At 50.2% G+C, this 19858-nt stretch overlaps 1 protein-coding gene across 1 annotated transcript in view; it reads left to right on the forward strand.

Moving 5' to 3' along the window:
- The window catches only part of Arhgef17 (Rho guanine nucleotide exchange factor 17), a 62309-nt gene that overhangs the window by 27548 nt on the left and 14903 nt on the right, over positions 1–19858 (forward strand). Inside the window, exons 2-7 of the mRNA XM_027407807.2 lie at positions 11057–11134; positions 16324–16506; positions 18668–18784; positions 18992–19084; positions 19269–19445; positions 19755–19805. Of these exons, the coding sequence (XP_027263608.1) occupies positions 11057–11134; positions 16324–16506; positions 18668–18784; positions 18992–19084; positions 19269–19445; positions 19755–19805 (699 nt within the window). The remainder of the gene's footprint in view (positions 1–11056; positions 11135–16323; positions 16507–18667; positions 18785–18991; positions 19085–19268; positions 19446–19754; positions 19806–19858) is intronic.

The following is a 19858-nucleotide window of genomic DNA, read 5'->3' on the forward strand; positions in this document are numbered from 1 at the left end:
TCATGTCAATAGATAGCCACTGACTGAAGCCACACAGATGGGACATACTTCATGTCACTCACAGTCCTGTCTGTAGTTGCAGACACTCTGCAGGACTCTGCCTTGAGTGCTCCGTAGGCCCTGGAGCTCTCCCTTCTATCTCCAGAGCACATTCTCCAGCCACGGCCCCACCCAGAGCAGCTGATCCCCAGAGAGCTTTGTGGCTTGGACACTTCCCTTCCAGCTGCCTATGAGGCCTGGGAACTGGGAAACCTTGAGAGGCCTCTCCTTCCAGAAGGGAGGGTCTACAGAGAGCAGGAAGTAACCTAGGAAACCAAGGAGAATGGAAGGATGATGGGAAGTGAACCCAGGAAATGAAGTGTCTTATCCAACCCACACCCTCAGTAAGTGGCACAGTGAGGATTTGAACCTGAAATATATGGCTCCAAAGCCAGCCATCTTGGTCTCTGTACCACAAAATCCTCTGGGAACTTATGTCTCCTTGGTGACTCTGAGGATCAGAGGAGGCAGCAGCCATTGAGGAACTGGATGGCCTATTAGGTTGGAAACATGTAGTACCAACTCTATTCTTATGGATATGGGTAGGGCCAGGAGCACCAGTCAGTCAGTCTGGGCTAGGAGCCAGGGCTGAGTTCCCAGGGACTATCGGCCTGTGGACAGCATTGTCACCTCCAAAATGTTCCTGACTCAGGAGAACCTGTTTATATCATTGACTTGGAACAGAAGAGATCAGGGAAAGGTGACTTGGGTAGCCAGTGGGTCTGGGAAGTACAGGTTGGCTCAACCCCACAGGAAAGGGACCTGAAGGCAGTCAGGGGGACCCCAACCCTGATCAGCAAGATGTGTCTGTAAGTGCTGCTTTCCTGGTGTATAAAATGGGAGAATTACAAGAAATTGAGCCTGATGTAGGTTGGGGATTAAGGAGCCAGCACTTGTAAAGCAATGAGGAGTCTTGGCCCTGAAAGCTGTGCACACAGCATTTGTAACGGTGAGGGATCCTCATCAGACTCCCCATGTACAGTGTGGGCAGCTCTGGGGTCCAGAGATCTCTTGACAAAGACAGCTGGGCAGGCAGGAGAGGCTGAAGACCCTCCCCATACAGCCTGATGAGACCTTTCCAGAACTGTGTCTCTCTTGGGAACTGCCTTTGCTCTTTCTGAGACAGGGTCTCGTGTCTCTGGCTGGTCTCCATCTTGCTTATTGAGAATGATCTTGAATTCTGATCCTCCTGCCTCCTCAGGGCTGAGATTACGGGCATGTGCCACCATACCAAGTATATGCTATGCTGGGGCCAACTCCTGAGCTTCATGAATGTGAAGAGGTACTCTTACCAGCTGGGCTGCGTCCCCGGCTGCCTTTGTTTTTTGTCATTTCTTTCAGGTTCTGTCTTCATAACAATCTATGTTGGGTGTGTGTGGCACCCAACATACACAACCTCTTTCCTTCCTTCTTTTCTTTCTTATTGTGGGGAGAGGGGGTGCGTGCACATGAGACATCATGCATGTGGAGGTCGGTGGACAAGTTTTTGGAGTTAGCACCCTCCTTCCACCTTTTTGAGGCAGGCTCTCTCTTGTTCTCTCTGCACTGGGCACTCCAGGCTTTCTAGCTTTGGGTGATTTCTCCATTTCTGCCTCCTGTCTCACCACAGGAATGCTGGGGTTACAGGCCCATGCTACCCCAATGCCTCCTATCTTATCATAGGAATACTGGGGTTACAGACACATGTTATCCCATCTGTTTGTTTTTTTTTGGGGGGGGGGTCTAGCGATGGGACTTAAGTCATCTGGCTTGAGCAGCAAGTACTTTTTCCTGCCCAGCGCCTTCTTCCCAGCCCAAGACCTTATCTTTAAATTCCTAGCATGATGCTTGGCATCTGGTAGGTACTCAATAAGTAAGTGTTTATTGAACAAATCAGCTGCTCATCCACCGAGTGCAGCCAGTCATGTGTTCATCTACCACTGAACCGGTGACCTGCTAGCCATCCGTCTATATATTCATCTCTCATCATTGCAGCTACTATGCCACAACCATCACTCATTTATTAGTCCATCCTACATATAGCCTTTACCATAATTGGTCCAACAGTAGCTGCAGGACCACAAATAGAGTCTTGATAGGACTCAAGAGTCGAGTAGAGTGGATGGTGTCTGGAGAGAGGTTAGCAGGATGCCAGGATTCCCTTAGAGATGGGGAAGTTGTCAACAGACCTGGTGGAGGTTGGAGGGCTAGGGTGTTCTCAGAGCCAGGGTGCCCAGTGGTCTGGCCTTGAATGAGTATTGGTCTGGTGGGGCTGAGCCCTCTCCTGCCTCTTGTCTTTTGCCTTTCCCTGAACTGAAGAGGATATGGGCAACTCTTTGGCGGTGATGGGGAGATATCTGGGGTGAGATATAGATGAAGTATGGAAACAAGACAGGCCTTCATGCTTACAAAACTCTTCTCGGGGCTGGCAGGACGGCTCAGAAGGCAAGTCTCTTGCTGCCAAGCCTGAAGACTCTAGAGTTCAGTCCCCAGGTGAAAGGAAAGAATTGACTCCCAAAAGTTGTCCTCTGACCTCCACACATGGACATGCACCTGCCCACCCTCACAGATAATAAATAAATAATGTAAATTAAAGAACAAAGCTCTGAGACCTGCTCCAAACCTCTACAGAGCTGCTAAGAGGGGTATTAAGCCAGGCAGTGGTGGCTCACGCCTTTAGTCCCAGCACAGATTAGATGCAGAGACAGGCAGATCTCTCAGTTCCAGGCCATCTGGTTTACAAAGCAAGTTCCAGGATAGTCAGATAGTCTGGGGTTGGGGGGTGGGATTAAATCAGGACCCCAGGGGTTGGAGAGATGACTTAGAGGTTAAGAGCACTGGCTGTACTTCTAGAGGTCCTGAGTTCAATTTCCAGCAACCACATGGTGGCTCACAACCATTTATAATGAGATCTGGTGCTCTCTTCTGGTGTGCAGGCAGAATATTGTATACATAATAAATAAATCTTTAAAAAAATCAGCACCCCAGATTGGCATTCAGGAATCACAGAACCATACCTGCATCAGCTGCTGGGCAGATGATGCCTTCTGCCTCACCGTAGTAGAATCCGGCCTGAAAGGGGTAATGCATCCTGAATGGTGCATTACCCCAGCCACTGTGCTACGGTCCCTTTTCTTGGCTTCTATTCAGTTATCTCAGTTATCTGCTCCACTGGCACCCTTAGTGCCATGGCAACAGGCTTGGATCCAATTAACCACCCTTAAAGAAGCAAAACAGTATTCTCTGCCTTTGGTGCTGAGACCCACCTGTGATGGGGCAGAGAGCTCCAGAGCCACTGTCTCCCTGCAACTGTGTACATCTGTGTCCCTTGACCTTCGTGCTGTGTCAAGGCCACCTGGGAGAGCTTTCCCCCATTCAGAGGTTACTACCTCTGCTATGCCCCAAAGCCAGCAAGGATGGATCTGTTCTTCTGAATTCTGTCCTGTTGGCACTAGTGAAGGATGGATGGATGGATGGATGGATGGATGGATGGATGGATGGATGGATGGATGATCTGCACCTGGTAAGACCCTCACACTCTGCACTGCCTCCCAGCCACCACGAAGAAATGAGTCCAAGAACAGGTAGTTTGAGACAGGGACAAATGGAAGGAGATACCCTGACTGCCTAAGGTGGTTTAAGAGTTTACAGTGACCAGGCAGCCAGCCCTCGGGCCATCTGTGAGACCTGGATGTCCACCCTGATGAGGGAGAGGAGGAGCAAGTATGGGCAAGGCAGTCCCTTGGGAAGGGAGAAGGCAGATGCTCGCAGCTGGTTCCTGGCTCCAGCCTAGGGTAGAGTTTGAGATCCCTTGGGGGAGGGGTGAATGTGCTTTTCAGCACATTCCTAGGAGGTCCTGGGCTCTCAGTCCAGGGGCCAGAAAAGAGCCTGCCACTCCGTACGGCATTCATTCTTTCATTCAGCAGACTAAATGAATGGTTATTCTGATCCAGGGGGCCCCCAGGGACATAGACCACTCCACAGATTGTCCATTCACTGATGCAACACAAATTTACTAAGTATTCCCCGGGGTTGGCTCTGATCCGGCTGTGCTGTGCCTGCTGCCTTGGGAGCCTAGCCCCGTGGCCAGCCCTTCCAGAAGTAGCTGAGTATAATTCCTTTGTGCCAGCCACAGGCATGCTCATACTTCTAGGGGACAGGAGAATCATGGGGCTTTTTCTGTGCTTGTTTGCAGTGCTGGAAACTGAACCTAGAGCCTCATACCCAGTAAAGAGCTCTACCAATGAACTGTATTCCCAGACCTGTTGTTTGTTTTTGTTTTTCTGAGACAGGGCTTCTTGTGGCCCAGGCTGGCTTGACCCTTATATAGCTGAGGATGGCCTTGAAGTGCTGAGCCTCTACTTCTCAAGTATTGGGATAATAGGTGAAAGCCGTCTTGCACAGGCCAAAGTTATAAACACTTTTTAAAAAGATTTATTAATTTATCATGTATATAGTGTTCTGCCTGCATGTGTGCCTGCACACCAGAAGAAGGCATCAGATCTCATTATAAGATGGTTGTGAGCCATCATGTGGTTGCTGGGAATTGAACTCAGGACCTCTGCCATCTCTCTAGCCCATCACTTAAAAAAAAAAAAAAAAAAGTTTTGGAGATTGGACCCATGACCTCATACAGGCTAGGCAAGCCCTCTACTACTAAGCTACATCCCCAGCAGGATCATGAGTTTGAGGGTAGCCTGAGCTACGTAGGAAGACCCAGGCTCAAACAAACAACATCACAGGAAAAAAGGAAGAAAGCTCTCCTGCCCCTTGCTTGGCCTTTGGGAGGTTTCGACTTCAATCTTCAGTACAGGTAGCAAAAGTTAGAGGTGCCAGGGAGGAATTAAGCTGGTGGAGTACTTGCGTGCATGGATAAGACCCTGGTTTCAACCCTGGGTGTGATACATATGGGCATGGTAGTGCATGTCTGTAATCCCAGAACCGGGGAGGTGCTTACAGAAGAATCAGAAGTTCAGAGTCATCCTCCGCTAATAACCAGTTTAATGCTACCCTGGACTGCATAAGACCTTGGGGGAGGGTGTTAAAAAATAACTCCTGGGTTACAGAGATGGCTCAGCAATTAAGAGTATTTGCTTTTACAGAGCTCCTTGGTTTGGGTGCCAGGATCCAACACATCCAACACCAGCATCTGGTATCTGTGAGCACCAGGAAGGCACTCATATGCATAAATTAAAAACAAAGTGAATCTGTCAGGCGGTGGTGTTGCACACTTTTAATCCTAGCACTAGAGAGGCAGAGACAGGCAGATCTCTGTGAGTTGAGTTTACAGAGTGAGTTCCAGGACAGCCAGGACTGTTATATAGAGAAAACTTGTCTGGGGTGGGGGGAGTACGTATTTAAAAAAAATTCTTAGCATGGGGTATGGAGCATGGACCTGGTGGGCTGAATTGTGTGGGTGGGGGGTGGACCTAAGGAAGCAGGGCTGGATACAGGGGTGCAGGGATCTTCATGTCAAATGGATGCCCAGAAAACTGCACAGGTTGGCTGGAGACTGGTCTGTCAACCAACCGTCTGTCATGTGCGTTCAGTGTTTTGGCTTAGGAAAGACATGGGCCCTTACCTTAGGGAACCAGCAGTCTCCTGGGAGAAGGAGGGGTATCAATCCAAGTCATTGCTCAAATGTATTATTACAGACTGCCTGGGGTTAGGATAAGGAAAACCCGAAAATCTTGGAGAACACAGAACAGACACACAAGACCTAGTCTGAGGACCTAGGAAGGCTTCCTAGAGGAGGCAACATTTGTGTAGAAACTGGTCTTAAAGGGAAAGAAAAGGCATTGATTGCTAGAGAAGGGAAACAGCTTAGGTTGAGGCCCTGAGGCAAGGGAGACGTGTCAGAGTTGGCTAGGGTGCCACAAAGAAGACTGTAGGAGTGGGGAACAAGGATAACCCTGGCTTGGATGATGGGGATCCAGTATCTCATTGCTCATGGCTCCAGAGAGAACAAGTTGGAGAGAGGGAGTCAGCTGGGAGCTTGGTGAGTGTGGGAGCCCCCAATGTTCAAGGAGATGGAGCTAGCCAGGGTTAAGACCCAGCTGCAGGTTGTGTGGACCCTTCCTAGTGCCTAGTGTGAGCTGGTGTCAAAGTTGTTCATCACCACACTCCAAGTCTTGCTTAAGTTGGCCTGGGGTAGGTTCTAGCCTTTTCCTGGGATTTGAGGAGAGAGCCTGGGGGTCATGTTTAAACAAACACTAGGGAATTGGGTAGAGGGCAGACAGGGAATGGTCAGAGCCCCTCCCCAGTGGAGGTCATGGGGAGAGGCTCTGGAAGGTCTGAAGCAAGGTACACTGACTAAGCTGGGTGAGATGGTGGTAGGGTTAGGGTTGACTCAGTGTGGGGTTCTTTGGGTGACAGCCCCTTTCTACCACATCCAAGTCTCCCTCCCAGAGCTGGAGCCAGTGAAGTTCCAGAGGTCCGAACTTGATTACTTACTGCATGGTTGCCTGCTTCTGCTATGCTGTAGTTGTTGAAAAAGGAAGTCCACACGATTGTGAGCAGTGCTGGGTCAGGTTCATGGGTGTCTAGATCTGGGATCTGTATGGTAACCACTGTTTGTTAATGCGAATGCACTTGACACTGACCTACTCTGATCTACCCTGCACCTGGGCCTGTTCTATACTAACTGTTCATTCATGGCTCCTGGGTATAAATCTGTGGCGTGTGCGCTAGATACAGCAGTGGACGCGTCTTTGTCCGCCGGTGTGTGTGACTTGTGTCCTGGGGCGGGGGTGCGAGGCCCGGCAGCACTGGGCTTGTTGCCGGAGAAGGGGCGGCGCGCAGAGGGCGGGACTCTTCCCCTGCGACGCTGCGCTCACTCCCGGCAAGGAGGAGGCCGCAGCGCCACCGCCGGCTGCTCTCACATCGCCACTGATACTAACACCGCCACCGCGGCGGGGCTAAGGCCCCGGAGGAGCGCGGGTGGGAGGGGGCCCTCCGACTCTGCGCAGTGCCCGCCCCGGCGGCGGCCCGGCCGCATGCTGCAGATGGTGAAGACCCTGGCCCAGTTCACCATCGCGCTGGAAGAAATGCGCGATCTGGGCCCGGCCGCCGCCTCCGGGGAGTCCGCCGGGGGCGGGGGCTCTGACACCACTGAGGAGCCGGGGGAGGCCCAGGTACCGGGAGGGGGATGGGCAGCCGGGAACCTGGGTCTTGGCCTAGTATGCCAGCCGACCCAGGACACGGGGGAAGCGTGGGCAGATGCTGGAGAGCAGGGCCTGGAACTTGGATTAGGCACCAGGAGCCTGCCTGCGTGCCTGTCTGCCAACCTGGGGCTTGGGGAGGGCTGACATCAGATGAAGGCAGAGAGGTTGGTGTTGCGGTTGACTGGGCACTAAGGGTCAAGGCCCAGGACAGTACTCTTTTGTAAAGTGGATCAGGTTGTTGCTGGAGTAACCTGGGCCCCCAGGAAAGCCAGATTTCCAGCCTCCCCCAGGTTTGGGGGGGGCGTAGCTGTATGTATGTACTGGGGGGGAGGTAAGCCAGCATTGCTTTCCCTTTGCCATCTCCCCCACTGGAACTACGGGGCCTGGGGATGTCATACTATGGTGCTGTGGAAAAGGTGGTATCCCCATTCCTGCCTCCTGGAGGGGGAGGGGAGAGTTCCAGGGATGCTGCCTTGTTTTTGTATGTTTGTCTGTGCCGAGACTGTTCCATGCTCTGGGCACAATGGGTACTAGGGCTCTACCCTCCACCCGGTGCTGTACTTTGCTGTGTGTATGTGTCTCCATTGCTCCAGATCTCTAGACAAGAGGGCCTAGCTTGCAGCTAGATAACTAGCCTGAATTTTTGTCTTGATGCAGGGCATCTTGTCTTCATGGCTTCTCTGTGTGCGTGTGTGTCTTTCTTCATGCTTGTTACATCAGGTCTCAGTATTTGGGTCTAATGACAGAGTTCGTTCCCCTCACCCTCTTCCACCTTCCCACACCTCCCTGGTCCCCATGCCAGGGCCCTGCCTGTGGTGAGGGGATCTGGAGGGAAGCAGGGCTGAAGGGCTGGCCTGCCTGGAACAGGTGGGCCTGCCGATCTGGTTGACAGCTGCATTGTCCCTCCATCTCCCCCCCCCCCCCCCCCCCCCCCCCCGCCATACACACTGCTCCCGTGTCTGGACACGTGCAGGGGGAGCTCCATGCAGTGACAAGGAGCTGGCCTTGTTTTCTGTGCTTTACCTGACAGCTGAATGACAGCCCACTGTGCTCTGCAGCAGGGAGGAGGCTGGGAGAGATGGCATTGCAGCGTCAGCTCCCTCTACCACCCCAACCTCCCGGCCAGCAGGCCCAGTGCCAGCCCTGCCTCTCAGGAAACTTCTCTGACCATGACCCAGGTTGGGGCTGGCAGGCCAGTGAGTGTGGGCAGGGGTCAGTAACAGTGAGGCCCAAAGGCTGGTCTAGCTGTCAGAACACGTCCCATGAAGTCTCAGTGAGGTGAAATGAGAAGGGACAGTGAGGACCACTGTGTGTGTGTGTGTGTGTGTGTGTGTGTGTGTGTGTGTGTGTGTGTGTGTGCCTCCTTGTTCCCCATCACCGAGCTTGAATGGTACCAGGACCAAAGGGTTATTATTCCATTTCAAAAAGGAGTATGGAAGCAAGGCCACCAGAGTCATACAGACAGGACAAGAAGCACTAGAGAACTCTGTGGCCTGAGGTTGTCAGTCAGTGTAAATGGGAATGTAGGGTGCCAGGGCCCTAAGGCTCTGCATGAGGTGGGTAAAGAAGCTCTGGGCCTTGTTTCGTCTGTCACTAGCCATATGGTCCAAGGCAAGTCATGTCACTTCTCTGACTTGATTCATCTGTGCAGTGGATGACAACACTTGTGTCCTGGAGCTGTGTAAGGCTGAAATGAGGCTGACATACTTGCAAGGTGTTCTAGGAGCTGCCAGCATAGGAGGGGACATAGGGACCCAAACTATTTTAAGTTTTTAGAGGCCCCAGAAGCACCCGGTGTAAATGGCCTGCTCATAGTTGGGATCTCTGAGGTAGGGCCTGAGGAACACATCACAGCCCAGGACTTGCCAAGATGGAGTACCCAGTCTTCTGTGTCCCAAGAAGATGTCACCCATGCTACAATGGAGCTTAGCATGGGAGTCTACTTCTGAGTATGCTCCCTTGTCACTTATTAAGGTACAAGACTGATTCCTCAACTCCAAGGTCAGAGGGAACAGCACCTGTGGTAAGCTTACTGTGAAGCAAACAGTCAGCTAACATGGTGGGCTGTGCTTCTAGCAGGAGGGAGACTGAGGCATCCTAGGCTATATACTAAACTACAGAGCAAAACCTCATCTCAACAAAAAACAAATACTAATAATATTCAAAAAGTAGGTAGTGGTGAGGCCAGGTAGGCCCAGAACTTGGGTCCCTAAGCAGACCAGAGACAAATGGGCAGAGCAGTGACAAATGTCAGTCCCAGTCACTGAGTCTCTGCCTTAAGGGGCTCTTGGAGTGAGGGCTGGAAGGATGCCCAAGCATAAGCACTCATTTTGGCATTTTCACACAAAAAAGACCCTGCAGCCTTGATGACTGGAGCCCTAGGCACAGCCCAGCCAGATGTGTGAGCCCCACCCCTTGCCTAGGGCCAGTTCTGGAGTAGAGTCCCTGGCAGGGCAGAGAGGCTGCTATGAGACTGGTACTATGTGGGAAGGTTTCCTGGATAAGATCAGGGATTATTGAGGTTGGCAGCAGGTGAGCTCTGCCGTGGGGGACCAAGCCCAGACACATTCCCAAGCTTGCTTCTAACAAAGTCTTCCTGTAGGATAGAGCTTACCTTGACAGATGCGTGACTCCAATTCCTTGGGGTGTGGGTGCAGATGCTGAGCAACCTCTGGAGGACTCCTGGATCTTCTGTAAGCATCAGTCTGGGTCCCCCTTTCCCCATTCTGAAAATGAGGAGACTAAACTGGACTTGTAGCTCAGTTGGTACAATGCTTGCCTAGACACACACAAAGTCCTGGGTTGCTCTCCAGCAGTGCCGTAAGCTAGATGTGGTAGTGCATACCTGTAACCCTTAGACTAGGGAAGTGGAGGCAGGAGGATCAGGAATTTAAGTTTATCCTGGTCTGGATAAGACCCTGTCTAAAAAAGAGATGGAAGGTTAGTGAGACAGCTCAAAGGGTAAGTGTGAGCATCTATGTTTCCATTCCCCAAACTGTAAAAGCTGGGCACAGCACTGTGTGTTGTCCATCCATAATCCCAGCAGTGTGCATCTGTAACCCCAGTGCTGGAGAGCAGAGGTGGGCAGATCTCTGAGCTCCCTGGCCAGCCAGGATAGCTGAAACAGTAAGCTCCAGGTTCAGTGGGAAGCAATAGAGGAAGACACCTGACATTGGCCTTTTGTGTTCACACATGTATGCATGGGTGATGGAACCTACACATGTGTGCACACAGATTCCCCCAACACACACACACACACCAGAGAAGAAATGGGGAAATGATGTACCACACAGGTGGTCAAAAGGGCTAGGAAAATGAAGTGCCCGGAACTAGGTCTGGTGCAGGGGAATGCTCTGTAACCTTCTAATTGAGAATTGGGATCCAGTCTTGTCAGAGCCCTGACACTTCCAGCTCTGTGGCTTCTAGCACCAGCTTTGCTTCTCTGGACTGCAGTGTCCTCATCCAGCAGGAAGTGATAGTATCTACTCTGCGGGATGCTGTGACACAACAGCCAGGTCAAACATGTCCTCATAGCAGCAAGCTGGAACTTGGCATTTTCAGAGTCAGTCCATAGAGTGGGTGTAGCCAGAGGCGTCTTCCTTTGTTTATTGTTGTTGTTGTTTTGTCTTTGTCCAGAACCTGTTGGGGTGGGAAGACAGGGATGGACTCAGGGAAGTGTTCCTAGCAGAGAATGCCTGAGCCAAGGCCTGGCAGTATGGAGGTCCAGGACACTTTGGGAAACTATCTCTGGGGGCAAGAAGCAGGCAGGGAAAGGACCAGGTGGACTCTTGGGGTGTGCAGATAAGCCTGCATGTAGGTGATAGAGGCTAAGGGGAACAAAGGACTACTCACCTTCTCTACTCCTGTCCCCACAGGACATGCGGAAACACGTGACCATGACGCTGCTGGACACAGAGCAATCGTATGTGGAGTCACTGCGCACCCTAATGCAGGTGAGGCCCATGACCTAGGCCCGAGAGCAGCATTCCAAGTGTGGGCAGCAGACATGTGGGGTCACCCCTATGGATAGGGACTGAGACCAAAAAGAGCTGTGTGCCTGGCATATACCACCAACGTGTGGAGAACCTCTAATGTGGCCACTCCGAAGGAAGAAGTCAACCCCTACAGGGTAGGTAAGAATAGAAGGTGCCAGGAAGAGCAGAAGTCTCTACCCCATTGTTCCCATGTTTCCTCAGTAGCCCTGAACCCCGGTTTTGAGCTGTGTACCTCCTTAATCATGCCTTTTCTGTGACTGGAACTAAATACTGAATATCTGCTGTGGGCAGGCCCTGGTCCAGATACATCAAGCCCAAGGATCAGGGAAAGAAGAACCCTGCTGAGTATGTGGGACTCTCTAGAGCAGTAGTTCTCAACCTATGGGTCTCAATCCCTTTAGGGTCACAGATGGCATCTGCAGGGGTCTTGACACATACATTTGGAGAGCCTCATGGTACAGAGTATGGGTGATGTTGCAGGAACCAGCAGGGGTCATGCCATGGGGTCCTTGACCCCCAGGAGGATTTGGACCACAGTGGGGTTCCTGGAGATTCATCAGAGGGTTTTGAGCCAGGTAGGCATGTGGTTGGACTCGTGCTTTGGGAAGTTTGTGTGACTGCTAGAGAGATGAGTGGCAAGAGAGGAGGCCAGGCCAGGGCCACAGAGTTCCAATAAGGGCACCAACCGTAGGAGGAACAGAGCGAGGCAGATGCCTAGGAGGTGAGCTCTCAGATCTGGTGGGTTCCAGGGATTAGGGGTTGGGCATGAGGTGGAAAGTCGGGTCTGTGCCTGGGCCCCTGGCCCGGGAGAGGAGGACAGAGGAGGGTTGGACACATCTATGGCAGGATGCTAAACCGAGGCTCAGCTCTGTGTGTACTACAGAGGCCCGATGTGTGTGTGCTAAAATGGAGCTCACAGGCATGGTTACAGATGAGCTTCTTCCGCAAGCCACCACAGCTCAGAGTCAAGTAGAACCAATCGGCCCTCCTTCTTCTCTCCCTCTCCACTTCCACAAATCTGTACAGAGCTCTTCTATAGAGCAAACAGTTTTCTTGGCAGGGCAGGGAGCACCATTCAGCATGAGCCCAAGGGACACGAGGCTGTTCCCTGGAGCTCATGGGCTGTTCAGGAAAGTAGCAGTCACCAGCCAGACAAGTCACACCTGATGACAGATAGCGATACAGAATTCAAGGGTGTGTATACATATAGGGGTAGTGCTCCGCTTGGAAATGAGGGTGATTCCAACCCACGCTGCAACAGTGATGAACCTCGAGAAAACTGTGCTAAGTGAAACAAGTCTCTACCCTACAACCAATACTGGATGGTATGCATTCCAAGGTGCTTGGAGTAGTCAGGCTTTCAGAGATAGGAAATGGAATGGTGGTTACTGGGTCCAGGGAGGCTGGGGATGGGGATGGCGGATATGGGGAGTTAGTGTTCAGTGGTCCAGAGCTTCCAGCTGGGAGATGAAGTTGGTGTTTACTCAATAGTATGAATAGGTGTGTGCTAATCTGTGCACTTAAAATTGATTAAAGTGGGGCTAGGGTAGTAGCTCAAAAAAGTGAGTAACTAACATGCAAGAAGCCCTGGGTTTGATTCCCCAGCACTGCATAAACCAGGTGTAGCAGTTCAGACCTGTGATCCCAGCACTCGGGAGGCAGAGGCAAGAAAACCAAAAATACAAGGTCATCTTCCAGCACTCGGGAGGCAGAGGCAAGAAAACCAAAAATACAAGGTCATCTTTGACTAATAGATAGTTCAAAAATAAAATGAAATAAAAAAACTAGTTACAGTGACAGATTTTATCTGTCGTCTATTTCACCACAAAGAAATACATTGTCTCTGTTTTTATTTAAAAAATGTCCATAGATGTAAGAGCATAGAGTGCATACTTTCTTGTACAGGCTCAGGGAAGGTGACTCTGGGTTTGGAGTGTCAGCAGCGACCTGAAGGTGCTTGGGATTTCAGCAGAGAGCCCATTGAGGGAAACAGGCAGAGGGCACAACACAAAGAAAGACCAGGACAGTGGGGGAACCTGGAACAGTTAGGAGACCAGAGTGTCCAGTATGGCTGCCAAGAAGAAAGGCAGGAAGCCAGGTAACGGCTATGGGCACAGGAGAACCTGAGAAGGGATTCCCAAGATGTCGGACAGGAAGAGTGGCCATGGCAAAGGCCCGTTGCTATCCCCTAGTAAGAGTTGGCGGCAGTGTGTGGTCAGACAGCCCTGGATTTTGTCTCCTTCTGGGCGACAGGAGTTTGAGTCACTCCCCTAGGCTTGGTTTCTCCTGTAAAATGAATTTGCTCATGTATTCTTTCGAGGTGAAGATGAAAAGATGGTGTTGCCTCTCCTGCCTGTTGGCAGAGAGGGGGAACAGTGGGACACTGAGTAGGCAGGCACTGTGTCTGCTGGGCCCTATGAGGCAAGCAGGACTGGAGGTGAAGACCCCAAGCTGAGATTTCTGGGTGGGAGGGGAGAGGTAGAGGTGAGCAGGAGATTATCACCTGGCCTGAGGTACGGCAGCCTGGGAGTATGGACGGATGGAAGACTGGTCCCTCCAGGGTTCCAGAGCGTGACTTTGGTCAGCTGTGTAAGCTGGAACAAATCGTGGGCACACTTGGGCCTCACTTGCCCTGGCTGTAGAGTCGAGGTCATAATATAACGTGTGTCCCAAATGCATATCTCAGAAGAGATGCGTATAGCGTCTCACATACTGACCGCTTGTGTGTTGTTGTGCACATGTGTACAATAGCTTCAACTGTTGTAAACCTTGTGAGGTAGAAATTAGGAGATTCTTTGAACAAGAAAATGAAGACTCTGAAACAGAGATGGGCACTAGCTCAGGGACCACTGCCACCCAACATGGGTTGGTAGGATTCCTTCAAGACAAGGATTTAAATAAAAGCGCTAAGGCCGCACGAGTGGCACCTGTCTGTAATCTTGGTATTTTGGAGGTAGAGACAGATTGGGGAGTTTAGGACTAGGCTGGGCTGCAAAGCAAGACCCTGTCTCCAAAACAGGAAGCAAACTAAACGAGCCAGGTGTGGTGGTGTGTGCCTGCGACCTCAGCACTTGAATGGGAGACAAAAGGATCAGGAGTCCAGGGCCAGGCTTGACTACTTAGCCAGTTCAGATAAAACAAACAAAATAGCAGAAAGGAATCACATACCAAGGTCAGAAGCTAGGAGGTGGGATTTGAACCCAGGCCCTAAGTCCATATCCTTTCCTGGTGTCACCCCATCCTTCAGTCCTGTCTTGAGCCTCAATATTTTCAGCTAAGAAACAGCCTTTTCCTGAGCAATTTTCCTCCCCTTGACCCCCTGCACCCCCTACTCTCCTGTCTCCAGAGTCCTCACTCCCTTCTGGCGCACTGTATAAACAACTCATTTATTCCTTACACTGGGTGGCTGCCCTCTGCTTAGCTTCCAGCTCAGGTGTGGGGCTTTGTGGCTCCCAGACTTTGAGCTGATACACTTTGAGGGCTTGTATCGATTTTCAGGCATTCCATCTGCTATTCTTTTTTTTTTTTAAAAAAAGGATTTTATTTATTATGTATACAACATTCTGCTTCCAGTATATCTGCACACCAGAAGAGGGCACCAGATCTCATAACGGATGGTTGTGAGCCACCATGTGGTTGCTGGGAATTGAACTCAGGACCTCCGGAAGAGCAGTCAGTGCTCTTAACCTCTGAGCCATCTCTCCAGCCCTCCATCTGCTATTCTTTGTTTCCACTGTGTGCGTGCTCCTCTGAAGGGTGACCCAGAGGTGAATGGTGTCACTTCTGATCCTGGCCCAGGCAAGGTGCTGGCTGGCACTGGCCAGGGAGCCCTGATAGGGAGGAAAGCTGCTAGCTACTCAGTCACCCTGAGCCTTTCAGACTCTTCAGCCAGCCAAGGGAATTCTATTCAGCTTGACTTTTTCAAGTTTGTTTTACAAAACAAGCCAGATTTTTTAAATGTTTAATATAAATGTTTTTTTTGTTTTGTTTTGTTTTGTTTTTTTTTTTTTACAAATGTAACATCACATATGCCTTTTCAAGAACCGCCCTCATCTTTTTTGGCTTGCAGTTATGGCCTGGGCCAGTAGAGGGCAATCTCTCCATAAGCTGGCCAACAGAGGAGCAGGCTGTTCATGCTTGGGAAACGCCACTGAATGCAGATTTGTGGTAAAAAAAAAAAAAAAAAAAAAAAAAAAAAAAATGGGGATTTTAGTCACAGACTGCCCCAGAGATTCAAAACATTTAAAATAGTATTTAGTACAGGCCTCCGGTAACTTCAGCATTGACTTCAGTGCCCTGCCTGTGTCACTTTAACTTAACATCCGAGTTGCACGTGCAATTAATTGATCCTGAGATGGAACACATTTCAGTGAATTCAGAGTTCCCCACATAATTGGTGGCATACCATAATTTAATTGGCATCAGGGTTTTTTTCCACTTAAAGGTAACTATTTATCTTAGATTTGGTGAAATGTAGTTTTGTTTTCCATATTCCTTTCATTTGTGTGTTTCATCTGACTAGACGTAAGCTCTGCCAGGTCTTTTTATTGGCTTTTTCTTTTCTTTTTGGGACAGGATTTCTCTGTGTAGCAGCTCTGGCTGTCCTGGAACTTGCTTTGTAGACCAGGCTGGTCTCGAACTCACTGAGATCCGCCTGCCTCTGCCTCTGCCTCCCCAGTGCTGAGATTAAAGATGTGTGCCATACTGACTATTTTTGAGATAAGATCTCACTCTGTAGTGCAGGCTGGCTGTAAACTTTTGGTGCTCCTCTTGTCTTTGTCTTCTGAGGACTGAGATGGCAGGTGTAAACCACCACACTCATCTTTTGGGTCTTGTTCACTGCTGCCTTTCAGCTCTTAAAACAGTGTCTTGGCATTTACTCAGTAAATATTTATTGAGTTACTGGGGAGGGAGGGTCTGCAGTAAAGCATCTAACCCTCCCCAGTGTTCTTTTTTCCTTCTCCTAAGCTCTTTTCATGCATCTAGCATTCCTTCCCTGCTTCCCCCTCTCCTCTGAGCTAGGCAGGAACCCCGATTTGGGGGATAGAATCTTCTGGCCACTGCTGACCTGCAACCCCAGGGAATTCCCTGTGGAAAGACAGTGCAGGTGTCTGTAGGAAGACACACTGACCCTGTGGGTCCTCTAGGGCTACATGCAGCCACTGAAGCAGCCAGAGAACTCCTTGCTATGTGACCCATCTCTGGTGGATGAGATCTTCGACCAGATCCCCGAGCTTCTGGAACACCACGAGCAGTTCCTGGAGCAGGTGCGGCACTGCGTGCAGACATGGCACGCCCAGCAGAAAGTGGGGGCCCTGCTCGTCCAATCGGTGAGTGTCCTTGCTGCGTGGACTCCAACCAGTACACTTTGACCAAGTAGCTGGCGCTGTGCTGAGCTGGACCTCATGTTCATATGGGCTTGACATTCTAACTGGCTCTGTTTAATAACCATAGTTTATTCCCTCTGGCACGTTTTACATGCAGGGCATTATTCTACACAGTATACATACCAGAGGCCCTGGCCCTTGCTTGTCATTTGCCGCATACTCCTTGCCCCAGGAGCCAAGTCATCCCATGAGCTTTTCAAGGTCTTTCAGTTGGCTTAGAATTTCAAAAGAACCACAAAAGCAAAGTTAAAAAAGTTTTATTAAACTCCCAAACTCCTGTAAATGTATCATGATGTTTCTTCTTAAAATTGGCACTTCTTGCCAGGCGTTGGTGGCGCATGCCTTTAATCCCAGCACTCGGGAGGCAGAGGCAGGCGGATCTCTGTGAGTTCGAGGCCAGCCTGGTCTACAGAGTGAGTTCCAGGACAGCCTCCAAAACAATACAGAGAAACCCTGTCTCGAAAAACCAAAACAACAACAATAAAATTGGCACTTCTTAAAATGACACTTTAGTTATATTTGAAAAACTTTTAAACTACATTTTTTAAGTTCCCAAGAAATCTTTTTTGTTTTTGCTTTTTGAAACAAAACTCTGGCTCTGGCAAGAATTCTTGATGATGACTGGTATATATTGTAATCAAACTCAAATAAATGGTTAATCAATTATAATGGCCACATAATTATAAAAGCAAAACTGTAGAAAATCCTTCCAGAAAATTCTATAAAACCAAATCAAAAAATGGTCTACATAGCAAGTTTAAAGCCAATCAGGGATACATTGTGAAACCCTGTCTTTTGTTTTGTTTTGTTTTGTTTTTCGAGACAGGGTTTCTCTGTGTAGCTTTGGTGAAACCCTGTCTTAAAAAATAAAATAAAATAAAATAAATCGAGGGATGGAGAGATGGCTCAGAGGTTAAGAGCACTGGCTGCTCTTCCAGAGGTCCTAAGTTTAATTCCAAGCAACCACATAGTGGCTCACAACCATTTATAGTGAGAAGTGGTGCCCTCTTCTGGCCTACATTCAGGCAGGACACTGTACATAATAAATAAATCTTAAAAAAAAAAAAAATCTTGCCAGATGGTTGTGGCACACACCTTTAATCCCAGCACTTGAGAGGCAGAGACAGGTGGATCTCTATGAGTTTGAGACCACCCTGATCTACAGAGCAAGTTCCAGGACAGATTCTAAAGCTACAGAGAAACCCTGTCTCGAAAAACCAAATAAATAAGATTTTAAATTCCTGCTGCTTTGAGATGTGAGCATGTTTAAATGTGCTCATTATGAAGTGGAGTGTGGCCTTGAACCTAAACAGCTCTTAGTTTGTCTTTGCTGCTTGGAAAGTGATGCCACCAGATGGGATTAAGTACTGTTGTCTCCACTCTCAGTGTCATTAAGCTCAACCTCTATCTGGACCTGGATGCTGACTGTGGGCTGACAAGAGGCTCAGTCCAGAAACAGAACAGTTGGCATCAATGCCCGGCTTAAGATACAAATCTTAAAGTCCCTGATTCTCTAAGGTGCCAACTGTCCCTGTCCTTGGTGCAGCTGAGACAGGAACTCAGGTATCCTCACCTGCAGGCAAGTCCCCTGATCTGGCACCTACCATCAGCCAACCAGCAGGATTAGCCATTAGCATGTACTTTGCCCAGAGCCAGGCTTTACTGTACCAAGAGAGAACCGCTAAATCAGGCAGCAAGTGCATCCCATAAGAACAGGCTCAGTGCCCAGAGATGGTTGACTGGGCTGGGAAGGGTGTTCCTGATGGAATCCCAACAGCTAGAATGGGTCTGTTCATTCCCATCACAAGGGTCTGAGGCTTGCTAGGCTGATTTGATGAGGTTGGAGACCCATTGAAAGACTGTCCAGAAATGAACAAACCATGTGTGGGCTCAGCACACACCCAGGCACATGTACATGTGCTTACACACAGACACACAAGAGATATACCATATCTGCTCATTCAGTCATGTGTCATACACACAACACATACACATTTAGACAGAGTTGGTCAAGCCTGACCATTCCAAGTTAAATGGATGGAAGCTAGGACCAGGTGAAGGTGAGGAACACCTGAGCCTGCCTAACCTGCTTCCTCACCCACAGTTCTCCAAAGATGTCTTGGTGAACATTTATTCGGCCTATATTGATAACTTCCTCAATGCAAAGGATGCTGTGCGTGTAGCTAAGGAGGCGAGACCGGCCTTTCTCAAGTTCTTGGAGGTATGTGGACTGGGGTAGGGATGGAGATACGCTCACCTCAGGCTAGCCCTGGGGCGTCCCAGGAGCTCTTGACCTTAGCGCTATGATGCCAGCGAGTGTGTCAGCCTCTGCCCCTGAGCTCAGCTGGAAGGACTTGCTAGTATCCTGTCTCTTCCTGGAGTGTCATTCCTCACATGGGGACTCCCTCCTCTCTGCCTTGGGTTTCAGCAAAGCATGCGTGAGAACAAGGAAAAGCAGGCGCTGTCCGACCTCATGATCAAGCCTGTGCAGAGGATCCCACGATATGAGCTTCTGGTAAAGGTAGGCAAGGGGCTGGTTGAGCAGGTGCGAAAGCCTGGAGGCATGGGGGTGGGGTTGTGTGTCTGTTCTCAGACTCCAGACAGGAAGGAAAGTCCTCCTTGATGCCTACCCAGTAGTCTCCTTTGCTCCAGCAGTCAGTCTAATGCCTCAAGAGCAGCTAAGCAGGTCCCCATTCCCACCTCAGGACCTCCTGAAGCACACACCCGAAGACCATCCAGACCACCCACTCCTGTTGGATGCTCAGCGGAACATCAAGCAGGTGGCTGAACGAATCAACAAGGGAGTGAAGAGTGCTGAGGAGGCAGAGCGGCATGCCCGTGTGCTGCAGGAGATCGAAGCCCACATCGAGGGCATGGAGGATGTATGTGCCCCACCCTGCCAGGCTCCATCCCACTCCTGTCTGTCTGTGTCTGCCTCTGTCACTGAGATTGTGGCCATCCACAATCAGGGTCTGTGGTGCACTTGATTCTGTGACCACAGTGCCCCACCCTTCTGTGTCCTCCTCCTTTGTCTGACCTTGTGTCCCTGGCCTGGCAGCGGCACTGCGATGTGTGAGAGGACAGGACTTTGCTCCGGTTGACCTGGCTTATAGAGTGGGGCAGCCAGATCACTGCAGGGTTAATGGATTAATAATTAGTTTTTAAGACCCCATTGTTTCTCCCACCCACAGCTCCAGGCCCCCCTGAGGCGGTTCCTGAGGCAGGAGATGGTTACTGAAGTGGTAAGAAGTATCCCGTTGGCTGCTTCCCTCTGTACTCCCACCCACCCCAGTTC

This window comes from Cricetulus griseus, chromosome 3, assembly GCF_003668045.3.
Source record: "Cricetulus griseus strain 17A/GY chromosome 3, alternate assembly CriGri-PICRH-1.0, whole genome shotgun sequence".
NCBI lineage: Eukaryota > Metazoa > Chordata > Mammalia > Rodentia > Cricetidae > Cricetulus > Cricetulus griseus.